At 37.3% G+C, this 16,192-nt stretch overlaps 1 protein-coding gene across 3 annotated transcripts in view; it reads left to right on the top strand.

Moving 5' to 3' along the window:
* CLCN5 (chloride voltage-gated channel 5) overlaps nt 1-16,192 on the top strand; it is a 157,138-nt gene that overhangs the window by 99,830 nt on the left and 41,116 nt on the right. For all 3 annotated transcript variants that reach the window (XR_004262796.1, XM_032258687.1, XM_032258686.1), the window contains one exon: nt 6,822-6,968. Coding sequence is in view for 2 of the 3 variants with exons in the window: in XM_032258687.1 (XP_032114578.1) it covers nt 6,822-6,968 (147 nt within the window). In the remaining variant the exon portion in view is untranslated. The remainder of the gene's footprint in view (nt 1-6,821; nt 6,969-16,192) is intronic.

The following is a 16,192-nucleotide window of genomic DNA, read 5'->3' on the forward strand; positions in this document are numbered from 1 at the left end:
TGAAGTGAGGCAGCTTAATTTAGCTGGATTGTTCTGTGTCAGTGGGTTACAAGAAGAAGTTCATAAGGTCTCTATGAGGAAACAAAAGTTTTCCAGCTTGTCCTTTGTTGGGACTTCATCTTATAGCATCATTATTTCATTTTAATGAATTCCCAGAACAATAGATACACCCATCTGAAACTATAACTATAGGACACATTCCAAAGCCAGAGATAAATTGTTTTTGGACTCCCTGTACTTTTATTTCCTATGATTTGTTTGGCTAATATAGAGTTGCTGGAACCATGTATTTTAAATCACTTCCTGAGTGAAACATAACCAGCGGGGGGAGAGAGAGGGAAGGGAATTCTGCATTACTTTGCAAATTTTCTTGCTTTTTCTTTCTGTGCTAGTCACCATATGGGACTCATGTGCATTTAATAAATTTACACTAAAAGAAAACTTCTTGAGTTGTGCTACTCTCTTAGCTTCAGTTCTTCTCATCAGCTAAAATAGTTACTGTTTTCAGCTAAGATTTCTGGAAACCTTGAGTGCCTACTTATGAAGTTGAGTGCTTTTTGTAGGTTTATCAAATGTAAATCTCAGAGTTAGACAAACATTAACCATAAATATTGACTCTGATGCTGCCTGCATTTATAAAGGAAAGTTGATTTGGGGGTGAGGGGATGGAACATGTCTTGTTTGGATTTTATTATTTGTGTTTAGGTTAATATTATTTTCACCATTTTTTCCCTTTTCCTTCTATTAAGGTTAAAGTAGCAATAAAAGTGTCAGATGGAGCTCCTGGTAATTCAGGACTGTAGCTTGAGGGAAAAATGAGAGATAGAAGTAGTAGGTTTCCTTAATAAAATAAATCAGATTAAATCTGGGAAATATCTGTTTTCTGAGTCGTGTAGGAGCTAAGATCCAGAGCAAAGTGGAGGGACTATTTGTTTTCTTTTTTCTTTTGCCTGTTTAAAGAGGACATCTGTGCATGTAGGTGGCCTTGCTTATGGAGTCAGAGCCCAAGTGATATATGAAGGGCACCCACTCAGATGGTTGGCTTGAACACTAGAACTTAAATACATTGAAGATGACCTCTGGACTGCCACATGGATATATGGCCTGCTGTGGGTGTCAGAGACTGAGCAGGGTGAAGAAGGAATCTACATGGAGTAGTAGTCAGTTGTGTGAGTCAACCTGACAGGTATGAGGAGAGCAACTGTGCAGAGAAGAGTTGAAGAAAAGATGGGAGACTGGTTATATACAGGAGGATTGTTCAAGAAAGTAAAAACGTTAAAAGATTTTTCATTGTTAATGAATGGGAAAGTACATACAGAGAAAAAGAAAAGGCTAAATTGAGCCTTGTCATGTTGGATTGGAATCAGAGATTTAAGTGAAAACTTATGTTTTTTATATGTATAAATATTCATATATGTAACACATATATATGTTGTCAATATGCATAGGTAGATATGAACATATATGTGAAAGTGTGTGTGTGTTCCCTACCTATGTCCATTGGAGAGCAGCAACCTGAATAACAATGAGCACCCAGATCATGTCTTTTAAATACCACCCCCAACTAAAAGGACTCAGAGTTCCTGGAAGCAGTGGCTCATTTTGGAGATGGAGCATGAAAATACAAGATGAGTCTGGAATGTCCTTTGTGACAGAAATTAAGGAAATTCTCAAAGCATGATGGGGATATGTCAAAAGAACATAGAAACTAGCTTGAAGAGGCTCCCATTGGACAAGTTTTTGAAATTTGAATATGAAAACAATAGCAATGGATTATAACCCATTGAAAAAATTAGGATTTATTTATACATAAATAAATGATTGAATGAATGAAATGTTTTATAAGAAATGGTTTATTGACTTAGTGTCAAAGTACCTCATCATAAAATAATCACTGTTACAAAGAGACAAATGATATATTAATCTAAAGACCTGAAAGATATCACTTTTATCAAGTGATCAAGTAAGTATCATCATTAGTGGGCCAAACAAAAAGCCTGTGTCCTCTAATAGGATGCAAATAGAAGAACACAACATCACTTCTCTGATATTATTGCCAAAGATGTATAACCTGAGTCTATTCGTGAGGAAACATCAAACAAACCAAATTTGAGATATCGTCTACAAAATAATTGGCCTGTAGTCCTCAAAAGTGTCAAGTTCATGAACCTCATAATCCTGGAACAAGATCTGTTCCAAGTAGCAATTTCATGAGGGTATTCCTTCCAGCACTTTTCAAGAAGTTTATGTTTTTACAAATTTTGATTCTCCCCAAAAGTCAGTTGACAAGTTGGGAAACTGGGAGCAAATTAGCAATCAACATAGAAATGTTACTGGTTTGAAGGAGTCTGCTGATGTTACATTCAAAGCAGAAAGCATCAATGCATAGAGTCGAAGGTTGAGGTCAACATTTCCAGCAAGAGGTCCAGGGGCTTATAAGAGAGAAAGTCATGATTTAAAGTTAGCCAGGCACCATCACGCCCAGCTAATTTTTGTATTTTTAGTACAGACAGGGTTTCACCAGGTTGGTCAGACTGGTCTCGAACTCCTGACCTCATGATCACTTAACCTTTAATCAGTTAACCTTGGTTATAGGTGTTACGTGTTGTATGTGTATGTCCATGGTCGTGTCTGCTGCTAACAGTGAGCCATTCTTGCCAATGAGATAAATAGTAGGCAGGGTGCAGTGTCTCACGCCTGTAATCCCAACACTTTGGGAGGTGGAGGTGGGAGGATAGCTTGAGCCCAGGAGTTCAAGACCAACCTGGCCAACATAGTGAGATCCTATCTCTACAAAGAAATAAAAAACCTTAACTGGGCACAGTGATGCATGCCTGTAGCCCCAGCTACTTAAGAGACTGAGGTGGCAGGATTGCTGGAGCTTGGAAGGCCAAGGCTACAGTGAGCAGTAGTGGCACCACCACACTCCAGCCTGGGTGACAGAGCAAGACCCTGTCTCAAAAACAAACCAAAAAACCCCCAAAAAGATCAATAGTAATATGTTTATATGCATAGTATACTTTATGTAGATCTTATGAGTGGTGTTCCAAGAAATAACAAGCTTCAGAAGGGAAATAGGCCCTTATATTGGCAGTTTTGTCATGTGATTCTGTGTGGTGCTGTTTAACTTTGCTTAGGAGATCCAAATGTTTAAATATTACCCAACAGTGTTTGCTGATCTTATACCTGTTGTGTGTTGCAATATTCACTATAAGGTACAGTTATTTGTAAAGCAGACAAAATATTTTCATCATTAAAAAAGAAAATGAACTTATATGAGCCGGCATGTGCCCAAAAGCCCAAACTAAAGATGCTTTTTGATGCACTCTTAATCTGACCAACATAAACACAGAATGAAAGTTTTTTTTCTTTTTCTTTTTTAATTTTTTTTTGGAGACAGAGTCTTGTTCTGTTGTGCAGGCTGGAGTGCAGTGGTGAGATCTTGGCTCACTGCAACCTCTGCCTCCCGGGTTCGAGCGATTCTCCTGCCTCAGCCTCCTTAGTAGCTGGGATTACAGGTGGGGGCCACCATGCCTGGCTAACTTTTGTATTTTTAGTAGAGATGGGGTTTCACCATGTTGATCAGGTTGGTCTCAAACTCCTGACCTCACTATCTGTGCGCCTCGGCCTCCCAAAGTGCTGGGATTACAGGCATAATCCACCGTGCCCAGCCAATTTTTTTCTTAAATAAAAAGTAAAGGCACTTCTTCCTGAATGACAGGAGGGAATAAAGACAGTCAATTTCAGTTGTGTTACTGGTAATAGAAAAAAACCTGCTAACAATCTTGTAATAGGCCTGGTTCCCTAGAAGCAGAAGCAAAGACAGGATTTTGTGTGAGTGCTTTACTGAGATAGTCCTCTCAGGAGAAAGGGATTGAAGAAACCAGGATAATGAAAGGCAGAAAAGTCCAGCAAGATTGGATTGGTAAGCAGCAGGGGAGCTTGGCTGAGGCTGTAAAACATGGCTTTTTAGTATCCCAACACCCATTTGATCCACATATCAAGGTTAGCTTTTGTAGTTGAGGAAATGGTTTTATGGTCAATAATTTTGTGCATTATTAGTATCTTGGGGTAACTTTGTATCCTTCCCTACCTGACCATATGTCATCATATATGCATGGTAGTGTTCCAGTATAACCTATTATTCAGTCCACATTTACACAGATTTCAAGTTATTTGTGCATACTAAAGAAGAACATTGAGATTGCCTTTTTAAATTTTATTTTTAATTGACGTATAATTGTACATATTCATGGGGTACAGTGTGTGTGATGTTTCAATACATGTATACTTTGTGTAATGATCAAATCAGAGTAATTAGCATATCCGTCACCTCAAACATTTATACAGGAAATTTCCCTTGGATTATCTGTTCTCTTAGTTTCAATCATCACCTTGATGTTAACGCCCAAGTCTTTGCCTCTCAGTTGTCATCTCATCTGGCCTATTCAGCATCATTTTTCTATCTGGCCCACTATTCCACAATGATTCATAATAGTAGGTGTTCATAAGTGTCACTCACACTTCAATCAAGCTGGTCTCTTTATCACAAATGAGGTATTAGGAAATTGAATACATACATGATTTGGACCTTAACTTAAAAAAAAAAAAAAAAAAGAAAACACTAACTGGGCAAGTTAGCCTCTCTCAGCTTTCTGTTTCTTTACCTGTACTAGGAGTGATAATGCCATAGCATAGGAATGTAGGAAAAATTAAAGGAAATAATTCATTTTAAGCACATAGCCCAGTGCGTAGAAATTGACAGGTACTTGGTAAATGTTGGCTCTTTCTCCTTTATGCTAAATATTTAAGGCCTCTTACTTAATTTATCCTATTTGTTTTTTACCACATTCATCACACTTAGTTCTGACAACCTAGGACAAGAAGTTTCTTAAAAGAGTTGGAAACTTTAAAACAAATAATATTTGTATAATTCAATAGAACTTTGCTGGCTGTGATTTTTGACTAAGATTTCATTTAAAAAACAGGGAGAGTGGGCCTGCATAAAGTTGGCCATAATGCTTTCAAAAAATAAATAAATAAATCAGTACACTAATACTTTTAAGTAAATTTTTTTTTTGAGATGGAGTTTTGCTCTTGTTGCCCAGGCTAGAGTGCAATGGCACAATCTCAGCTCACTGCAACCGCCACCTCCAGGGTTCAAGTGATTCTCCTGCCTCCCAAGTGACTGGGACTGCAGGCATGTGCCACCACACCTGGCTAATTCGTATTTATTTATAGTAGAGATGGGGTTTCACCATGTTGGTCAGGCTGGTCTTGAACTCCTGACCTCGCATGATCCACCCGCCTCAGCCTCCCAAAGTGCTGGGATTACAGGTATGAGCTGCCGCACCTGGCCATTAAAATTTATAATATGAAGGATTACACTTGGGATAAAGAAAATTTTTCACCTTTAATATTAAATTCTTAAAAACAGTGTTGAATGGCATACAATGTTTCTTTTCCCCACGTCAGTCAGCTAGTATTTCTGTGTACATACACTGCATTAAGAGGTCTGGGAGAGTCAGAGGAATAGGACCTAGAAATAGAAATTCCATTTGACCCAGCAATCCCATTACTGGGTATATATCTAAAGGATTATAAATCATTCTATTATAAGGACACATGCACATGAATGTTCATTGCAGCACTGTTTACAATAGCAAAGACTTGAAACCAACCCAAATGCCCATTGATGATAGACTGGACAGGGAAAATGTGGCACATATACACCATGGAATACTATGTAGCCACGAAAAACGATGAGTTTGTGTCTTTTGTAGGGACATGGATGAACCTGGAAACCATCATTCTCAGCAAACTGACACAAGAACAGAAAATCAAGCACCACATGTTCTCACTCATAGGCGGGCGTTGAACGATGAGAACATATGGACACAGGGAGGGGAGCATCACACACTGGGGTCTGTCAGGGGGAAATAGGGGACGGACAGCAGGGGGTGGGGAGTTAGGGAGGGATAACATGGGGAGAAATGACAGATATAGGCGATAGGGAGGAAGGCAGCAAACCATATTGCCATGTGTGTACCTATGCAACAATCTTACATGTTCTTCACATGTACCCCCAAACCTAAAATGCAATAAAAAAAGATAATTTTTTTCCCATTCCCAAATGGCCAGCACATTTCTCAATAGTGATGTCTAGTTTTTATTTCAGTTGATTACTTGTGAACTACCGTTATATTTGTACACATGCCTTCATTTGGTTTTATGCTCATTTGAATGGTTCTCAAAAAATTGCCATCAACTACATGGTAATGCTAGAGGTACATTATATCTAGAGGGTAACTGAATATATTTAGTTTACATGAATATATTCATGTAAGAGCATGAAAGAAGATATAAGACTAAATGCCAACCCAAAAGGTGAAAATTACCCAGATGTCTATCAACTGATGGATAGATAAGCAAAATGTGATCTATCCATACAATGAAATAATACTTAGCTGTAAGTGCTGATACATGCTGTAACATGGACGGATGTTGAAAATACTATGCTAAGTGAAAGAAACCAGACAGAAAGTGTCACATATTGTGTGATTTCATTTATATGAAATATCCAGAATCAGCAATCTCTAGAGACAAAAAGTATAATAAAGATTACCAGGGCCTGGGAGGTGGGGAGTTACTGTTTGCTGGGTACAGTTTCTGTTTGGGATGTTGAAGGAGTTCTGGAAATGGATAGTGGTGATGGTTGCACATTGTAAGTATACTCAGTGCTACAGAATTGTATACTTCAAAATGGTTCAAAGGAACTTAAAGATCATTGTTATAAGCCTCTTATTTTTCTTTCTGCACAGGTGCCATGGATAACAGAGGCTTTCGGCAGGGGAGTTTTAGTAGCTTCCAGAACAGCTCCAGTGATGAAGACTTGATGGACATTCCAGGGACTGCTATGGATTTCTCCATGAGGGATGATGTTCCTCCCTTAGACCGAGAAGTAGAAGGTATAATTACTGGTGATGATAATTTACCTTAATTTTTAAAAAATTTATGCACCGTAAAATTTATTCATTTTCTGGCACACAGTCCTGTGAGCTTTTAACACATGGCTAGATTCTTGTAATTACCACTGACAGGATACAGAACAGTTCAACTCCCTAAAGAATTCCCTCTTCCTATTCCTTTGCAGTCAGCCCTCCTTCCTCCTTAACCCCTGGTACCAGTGATCTTTTTTTCTGTTTCTATAGTTTTTTCTTTTTAATGATGTCATATACATGGAGTCACATAGTATGTCACTTCTTGAGACTGACTTCTTTCACTCAGATGAATGCCTTGGAGATTTATCTAAGTTTTTCATTTCTTTTTCTTGCTGAGTAGTATACCCAGGAGTAGGATCACTGAGCCGTATGGGTAAATATGTTAAGAAACTCACAAACCATTTTCCAGAGTGCCGGTACCATTTTGCATCTGAACTAGCTATGTGTGAGAGTTCCACTTGCTCTGCATCCTTAATGGCACTTGGTATTTTGGCCATCCTATTATAATAGATATGTAGTGTTATTTCAACATGGTCTCAATTTAATTTCCTTAATGGCCAATGATGTGAAATAACATTTCATGTGCATATTTGCCCACCTTATATATGTTTGATGAAGTGTATGTTGAAAGCCTTTCCTCTTTCTATAATTTGATTTTTTATTAACTGGAATACATTTGTAAAATTAAAATCCCCCTCCTTGGTTATCTGTTACCTAGCTACATATTCTTTTCAATGGCTGCATACAATTTCATGGTATGTTTGTGCCATGGTTTATTTAACCAAGCTTCTATTGATGCACATTTCAGTTGTTTCTGATCTTTTGCTATTATAAACGATGCTGCAACAACCAACCTTGTATCTATCTCTTCTAAGCATTTGAGAACATTTTTGTCACATGAGTGTATGAGAGTGCTTATTTCCTCACAATCTTACCAGTGCTGACATTATCATTCTTTTTTCATCTTTACAATATGATAGGATAAATAAATAATTCTCATTATTTCAATTTTCATTTTTAATTAATGAGGTTGGGCATATTTTTATATGTTTACAGACCATTTCAGTTTCTTTCTCTGGAAGTTTCCTGTTCATGTGATGTTTCTATTTTTCTAACGGGCTGATTATTCTTATTTCTTTATCAGAGTCTTTCATATACTAGTATTACTATTTTGTCTGATATAGGTTTAATGTATTTTATCCACTTCTAGTTTGTGTTTTTTAACTTTGGTTTTTTTAATTTACAGACATTTAAAATATTTATTTAGCCAGGTATATTGCCCCTTTCCTTTATGACTTCCAAATTCCTTATTATACATAAAAAGGACAGTATCACTTTAAGATTAATTTGTATACTTACTTTAAAACTACTGTCTGGTTCTTTAACTGGGATTGCCATTCTCAAAGTAGACAGAGGACAAGAAACTGCTGTCAAATTCATTATTTAGCAAATTCATATTAAGTACATGTGACATTGTAGACACTTTGCTGAGCTCTGGAAATTAGCGAGGCTTGAAGACACCATCCCTGCCTTCATGAAGTTGATTATAGTTAGCTAAATAGCCACATAAATACATATGATAGTACCTATTCCTTAGAGTTGTTTTCAGGATTAAATGAGATAATACGTATATAGCACACGTAACTATACCTGGCATAGAGTTAAGTGCTCAATAACATGTTCAGTATCATTTATTATTATTATTGCTACAACCCTGTATCATAAGTGCTATAGCTTTTATAGGAATTTAGCAGAATAGCCAGCAGGTGCAGTGGCTTATGCCTGTAATCCCAGCACTTTGGGAGGCCAAGGCGGGCAGATCAAGAGATCGAAACCATCCTGGCCAACATAGTGAAACCCGTCGCTACTAAAAATACAAAAATTAGCTGGGCGTGGTGGTGCACGCCTGTAGTCCCAGCTACTTGGGAGGCTGCGGCAGAAGAATCACTTGAACCTGGGAGGCAGAGGTTGTGGTGGGCTGAGATCATGCCACTGCTCTTCAGCCTGGTGACACAGTGAGACTCCATCTCAAAGGAATTTAGCAGAATAAGCACTGTGTGTGTGTGTGTGTGTGTGTGTGTGTGTGTGTGAAGGACTGGAGATTTCATAGAAAAGGTGTTTTGGAGCAAGATCTTGAAAGATTAGTTAATTGGTAGCAAGAACACTTTAGGCAGAAAGCATGCTTTTACAGAGATATCAACAGGCATAATATATGGAGGTATAAAAAGGCAGATTATAAGTCCAGATAGCACATTAAGGGGCCTTGAATGTGCTAATAAGTTTGAATTAACCTTATTGTCACTGTGAGAATGAAACTCCTTCATCAATTCATTCATCAAATAGTTTTAGAGCACCTGCGGTGAACCAGGCACTATCGTAGGCATGGGGGATACAGTGGTGGGATTAAGACAAATATTGACCCGGAACGTAGATCTAGTTGGGGAGGACAGTAAACGAGTAAATAGTTACTTAGTTAATTACTCATCATGATAAGTGCCAGGATGAAAATATACAGAATGACAATGGATGATAATTGAGGAATAACACTTTAGTTAGGAAGGTCAGGGAAGGTTTCTCTGAGGAGGTGACTAATTTGGAATGAACATACCAATATAAAAGCCGCAGATTAAAAAGAAAAACAAGGAATTTGCCTTGGGAAGAAAGATATGTCAGGAAAGCGACAGTAGGAGAAGGCCCCTGAATTTAAAGTTCGTAAAGGAAAGGTACTCGTGGTGCTGTATTTAGTGGTCATCTACCTACTTCTACAAAAGAGAACTGTTAGCATTTTGCGTCCACTTATGTGTAGTTATAACCATATTGAGTCATTTATACCAATCGCTGACTTTAGTGAAGTGGTCAGTTAAGGAGATCCATAAGCTTACATTAGCTACCTCTGCTTAAAGCCTCTGATTGAACCAGAGTAGTTAGTTATCATTGTTGCTTCTAATAGAAAATGGTATCATCCATCATCTATAACTGCAAAATATTTTTTGTGTGTTCATGTTGCTCTCAGTAGATGATTGGAGCAAGTTACTATGTATTATTCCCATTTCATAGACTAGAAAACTGAAGCAGAATGAGATTTTGACATGACCTATGATTTTCTAACATATTTTCACGTGAATAGTCCTTCATCACTTTTCATTAGCCTTTACAGGAGAATTACTGCTTCTAGTTTACAAGATCTAACCATAAAATAATGAGGCTGCTTTTCATGAGCCACACATGAAAGTCAGCCCACTTACAGCCCACTCTGCAGTCATATAACTTTCTTGCTTTGCTTTCTAATTGCTCTTCCTTTATTTAATGTTTTCACGTGGGATTTCTTAATAAAGACAACAAAAAGGTCACAATGTCCTTGATACTCAGTGGTGAAACTGCATAAAATACTACATTTTGTACCAGGCACAATAGCACGTACTAAAAAGATTAGTGAGAAGGGGCTTGAAAGGCAGTAAAAGTGGTTCTTGTTTTCCAGATGGCTAGAGGGCTTGATTTATGAGGAATGAATGAATAAATTATGCATGGCATGGTTAAATGCATCTGAGGTAGTGTTATAGTAGTCTGCAAATTAGAAGAAACATAAACATGGAGACCTGAAAGAAGGTGGAGGGAATAGAAAAAGAGTTTGAGTAACAAAAAAACACGGAGAGCTGTTCTCATAGTCCATCTGTTCTCATTTGCCTGCCTCTGCAGCCTTTACCACAGTGCATTCATTCATTCATTTATTCATTTGATATTTATGGAACACCCAGATACGAGCCTAGCACTGTGCTGTTTTAGTAATGCTCTTTGATTCCCTCTTTTTCCTCACCTACTTGTCTTTCTACCTAGTGTGCCTTGCTACTCCCTAGCTGTTGAATGAGGAGACATTCCTGGCAGAGAGAGCAACACAGGTAAAGGTACAGCAGTGTCAGAGAGCCTTTTATATTCAAGAAGCAGAGTGTGTGTATCTGAGGTCTAAGGCTCCTGGGGTGGGAAGGGTGGTGGCAGTTGGAGCAAGAAGGAAGACTGCAGGGGCTAGGGTAGGCGGAGATCTAGTTAGAAATCTAGGTGGGGTCCAGATTGTTCGACCTCATTTGTAACCAAAGCACCATCGAATGACTTAAAAGCAGAGGAATGATATAATCACATTTGAGTTTTAGAGAATTTTTGGCAGTGTGGAAGGTGGCTTGAGGGAAAGGGTAGGTTGGAGACGGAAAGACCAGTGAGTGAAACTTGTTTTTTAGAATCTAGGCAAAAGATCACAAGGCCTGAATGAAGACAGCAAGAATGTAGAGGAAGAAATAAGTTATGGACAAATTTCAGAGGGGGAATCGATAAGATCAATTAGATATGGGAAATAAAATAGAAAAGAGTCAGGGATGACTTCAAAGCCAAAGCATCATATTGGGTAGGCAGTGTTCCCCCATACCATCTGATGAGTTTCAACATAACCTACCAAAATCCCAGAGAAGAAAAAAAATCTTAATATTCAAATGTGATAGAATAAGAAACCTGAGGGTATTTGAAATTTACGAAGTAAATTGCAAAACATTTCTATTTGTTTTGCCACACTGTAAAAAAAATGTCATACTTTTCCTCCAGAGAGAAACTGAAAACAAAGTAAAATATCTTGGGTTCCAGCTCATGGAGAAATTTACTAACATCACCTTAGTTAGGCTTCCCCAAAGCTATCTGACTAGAGCAACTGTGTGGATTTTATGGGGAGGAAAAGAAAAGGTATTTTGAAATTAATCATTCTTATAACACTTGAACTTCCCTAAACACTTTAGCCTGGAAGAATGGCAATTGTTACTGCTGCTTTTTGAACTTAAAAAAAAAAATGGCCCATATGGAAAGCTCTGCGGGGCTATAAACCACATCAGTTTAATATGCTGAATCTTTAAAATGAAACCTATGATGATGTCCACAGGCTTTAAAGGGTTCATTTAGGTTACTTAATTAGGAAAATGGCCAAATTTTAGAATTGATATCCTCTAATCTTTCCTCCACTTACTTTTGTGTTTTTTATTAGCTAAAGGACATAATTTCTTCAGATTTACTTAGTTTTTACCTAAATGTCATACCCAGGGTACTATATTACATATTCATCATGTCTCTAAGGAGCCTAAGGTCTCCTCTTGACTGTGACAGTTTCTCAGACTTTCCTTGTTTTTGATGACCTTAACAGTTTTGAAGGGTACTGGTCAGGTATTTCATAGAATGTCTCTCAATTGGGATTTATCTGATGTTTTTCTCATGATTACACTGGAATTTTGGAGAAGAAGACCACAGAGTTGAAATGGCTTTCTCATTATGTCTTAAGGAGTACGTACCATCAGTATGACTTATTACTGTTGATGTTGACCTCAATTACCTGGCTGAAGTGTAACGTTTGCCAGGTTTATGCACTGTAAAGCTATTTTTTTCCCTTTTCATATTGGACTCTTCAGAAGGAAGTCACTGTGTAGACCAGCAGTCCACAACATTTTTGGCACCAGGGACAGGGACCGGTTTCATGGAAGACAGTTTCCTCTTCAGTGAAACCAGCGATTGGTGGGTGAGGACGGTTTTGAGATGAAACTGTTCCACCCCTCAGATCATCAGGCATTAGTTCTCAAAAGGAGTGTGCAACCTAAATCCCTCGCATGCACATTTCACAAATGGGGTTCATGCTCCTCTGAGAATCTAATGCTGCCACTGATCTGACAGGAGGCGGAGCTCAGGCAATAATGCTTGCTTGCCCTCCGCTCACCTCCTGCTGTGTGGACTGGTTCCTAATAGGCCACAGACTGGTATCAGTTCAGGGCCCAGGGGTTGGGGACCCCCTTGTTTAGATCACACGCAGGACTAGGAAATTATGTTTCACCTCCATCTGAGTGAAATATCTACAGAAATTATTTGGAATTCTGCATGGGAGATTTGTCTTTTCTCTCCTATTTATTAAATCATTTATATCAGTATGGCTTATTTATTTTGTACTTTGAGTTATAATCCATTACTACTTCATTTTATTGCTCAAATTTTTCTAGCTTTGGCTATTAGGAGCTCCCTTTCCCTTTGACAAACTCCTATCATTGTGGAGTCTTTTTTGAGCATATCCTTATTTTTTTGGCACTACAATATGCTCTAGGCTCATATTATGTATTTCCTGTCCCAGTGCTAGAATCAGCTATTTCTCCACTGAACTCTGGTTCCTTTTATTGGAGAATGGTATCAGAAACCGTGATATTGGCAGTAGGTATGCTCCTTTCTACTGAGGCATTTGTTGCTCGTAGGCCCTGTTAGCCAATGCAGTAAGGAAATACATGTATACTGACCCATACATATATATATATACACATCCACACATATCTATGAATATATCTGTATGTAACCACCTACATCTACAGTAAGCTAAATATGAGATCATACTGATGTCTCTGATTCTAATCTATTACCACATGGATCACTCTAGCCTCCTCCCTTTGCTTGTCTGTAACCTCCTACTCCGACAGTGAGAAACCTGGTTCCTAGCACTCACCATCTGTTACTTAACTGTTCACTTCTGGTATACAGTCACATGCTGCATAATGACATTTTGGTCAACTACAGACTACATATATGATACCACATTTTAATAATTTGTAGTATAAATAGTACCAAATTTTAACTGTACTTTTTCTATGTTTAGACACATACTTATCATTATGTTACAGTTGACTACAGCATTCAGTACAGTAACATGCTATATGGGTTTCTAGCCTAGGAGCAATAGGCTATACCATACAGTCTAGGTGTGTAGTAGGCTAGACCATCTAGGTTTATGTAAGTATGCTCTATGATGTTTACACGATGATGAAATTACCTAACAACACATTTTTCAGTATGTATGCCTACCATTAAGCAATGCATTACTGTACATGTATAGTGGTTTCAGAATTGTTAACCCTTACCCTCCATAAGAGACAACTTTCTCAAGAGTAGTGTTTATGCATCATTCCTTTTGCTTTAGTGTTACAAATTTTATTCATTTCCACAGTTTTGTGGGTCAGCACTTCCCCCCTTATCCCTTTCAGTGAGGCTGTTTCATAAGATATAGTTAGATTCTTTTTTCATATGCTGCATTCTATCCTGGAATCTTCAGTCTCCTAAATGATTTTTAAAATTTGCATACATTAAGGTTCATTCTTTGTGCTGTGAAGTTCTATAGGTTTTGATAAATGTATAGTGTATCCACTATTACAGTATCATGTAGAATAGTTTCATTGCCTTAGCAAATCCCCTGTGTATTACCTGTTCAATCCCTTTTTCTCTGAGCCCTGGAAATCACTGACCTGTTTATTGTCGCCATAAATTTGCCTTTCCCATAATATCACATAAAAGAAATCATACAGAATATAACCTTTTCAGACTAGCTTCTTTCACTTACCAATATGCATTTAAGATGCATCCATGTCTTTGTATGGATTTATTGTTCATTCCTTCTTATTGCTGAATGGTATTCCATTGTCTGTATATACTACTGTTTGTTTATCTTGGTTACTTCCTGTTGGGGGCAATTATGAATGAAGTTGTTACAAACATCTGTGTGCAGGTTTTTATGTGGATATAAATTTTCAAATCAAGTAAGTATTTAGGGGTGTGATTGTTGGGTCATATGGTAAGACTATGTTTTGTTTTGTATAAAAAAAAAAAAAAAGTGCCAAACTGTTTGCCAAAGTAGCTATACCATTTTGGATTCCTACCAGCTATGAATGAGAGTTCTTGTTAGTCTGCACCCTTGGTATTGTCAGTGTTTTGGATTTTAGCCATTCTAATAGGTATGTAGTGGTATCTCATTGTTTTAATTTACATTTCTCTAATGACAAATGAAGTTGAGCGTCTTTTTACATGGTGTTTGCCGTATGTACATCTTTCTTTGGTGAGGTTCAGGTTTTCTGCCTATTTTTAAATTGGGATTTTTTTTTTTTTTTTATTGTTGAGTTTGAGTTCTTTGCATTTTGGATACCAGTCCTTTATCAGATATATATTTTGTAAATGTCTTATCCTAGTCCGTGGCTTGTCTTTTTATTCTCTTTATAATAGCTTTTGCAAAGCAGGAATTTTTAATTTTAATGAAGAGTAACTTATTTTTTTTCTTTCCTGGATTATGCTATTTGTGTTATATCTAAAAAGTCATCACTGAATTCAAAATCATGTAGATTTTCTACTATGTTATCTTCCAGAAGTTTTATAGTTTTGCATTTTACGTTTAGGTCAATGGTGCATTTTGTATTAATTTTTATAAAAGGAGGAAATTCTTTGTTTAGATTCTCTTTTTTACATACTTATGCCTAGTCATTGCAGCACTGGTTGTTAAAAATACTGTCCTTTCTCCACTGAATTGCCTTTGTGCCTTCTTTAAAGATTAGTTGACTGTATTTGTGTGAGTTTATTTTGGGGCTCTATTCTGATCTCTTGGTCTATGCATCTTTTCTTTTGACAGTATCATACTGTCCTGATTACTATTGCTTTATGGTAAATCTTGAAATGAGGTAGTAGTGTTCAGCTCCCAATTGTTCAGCTTCAGAATTGTATCAGATATTCTAGATGTTTTGCTTTTCCATAGAAGCTTTAGAATCAGTTTATTGTAGCTGCAAAATGACTTGCTTGGGTTTCGATTGGGATTGTGTTGAATCTATTCATCAAGTTGGGAAGAATTGACATCTCAATAATACTGAGTTTTACATCCCATGAACATAGGGTATTTATTCAGATCTTTAATTTCTTTTAATCAGTGTTTTGTAGTTTTCTGCATATAGGTCTTGTATGTATTTTCTTAGATTTAGACCTTTAAGTATTTAATTTGGAGTTGGGGTGGTGGCTCTTGTAAATAGTAATTGCTTTTTAAAATTTGCACTTCTAGTTCATTACTGGTATAAGGAAAGCAATTGACTTTTGTATATTGACTTTATATCCTACAGTCTTACTATGTTGTTTAGTTCCAGGAGGTTGGGTATTTTTCCCCTTCAGGATTTCTTTAGGATTCTTTGGGATTTTCTACATAGACAGTTATGTCACCTGTGAATGAAGACAGTTTTCTTTCTTTCTTTCTGACCTATATACTTTTTAATTCCTTTTGTTGTCTCATTTCACTAGCTAAGATATTTAATAGATGAGTGGTAAGAGAAGACATCCTATTAATCTGTTGGTCTATTATGCATAGACAAGAGAACAGAATAGAGAGC

The sequence above is a fragment of the Sapajus apella genome, unplaced genomic scaffold (genome assembly GCF_009761245.1).
Source record: "Sapajus apella isolate SASKATOON/1434 unplaced genomic scaffold, GSC_monkey_1.0 scaffold103, whole genome shotgun sequence".
NCBI classification, from domain to species: Eukaryota; Metazoa; Chordata; class Mammalia; order Primates; family Cebidae; genus Sapajus; species Sapajus apella.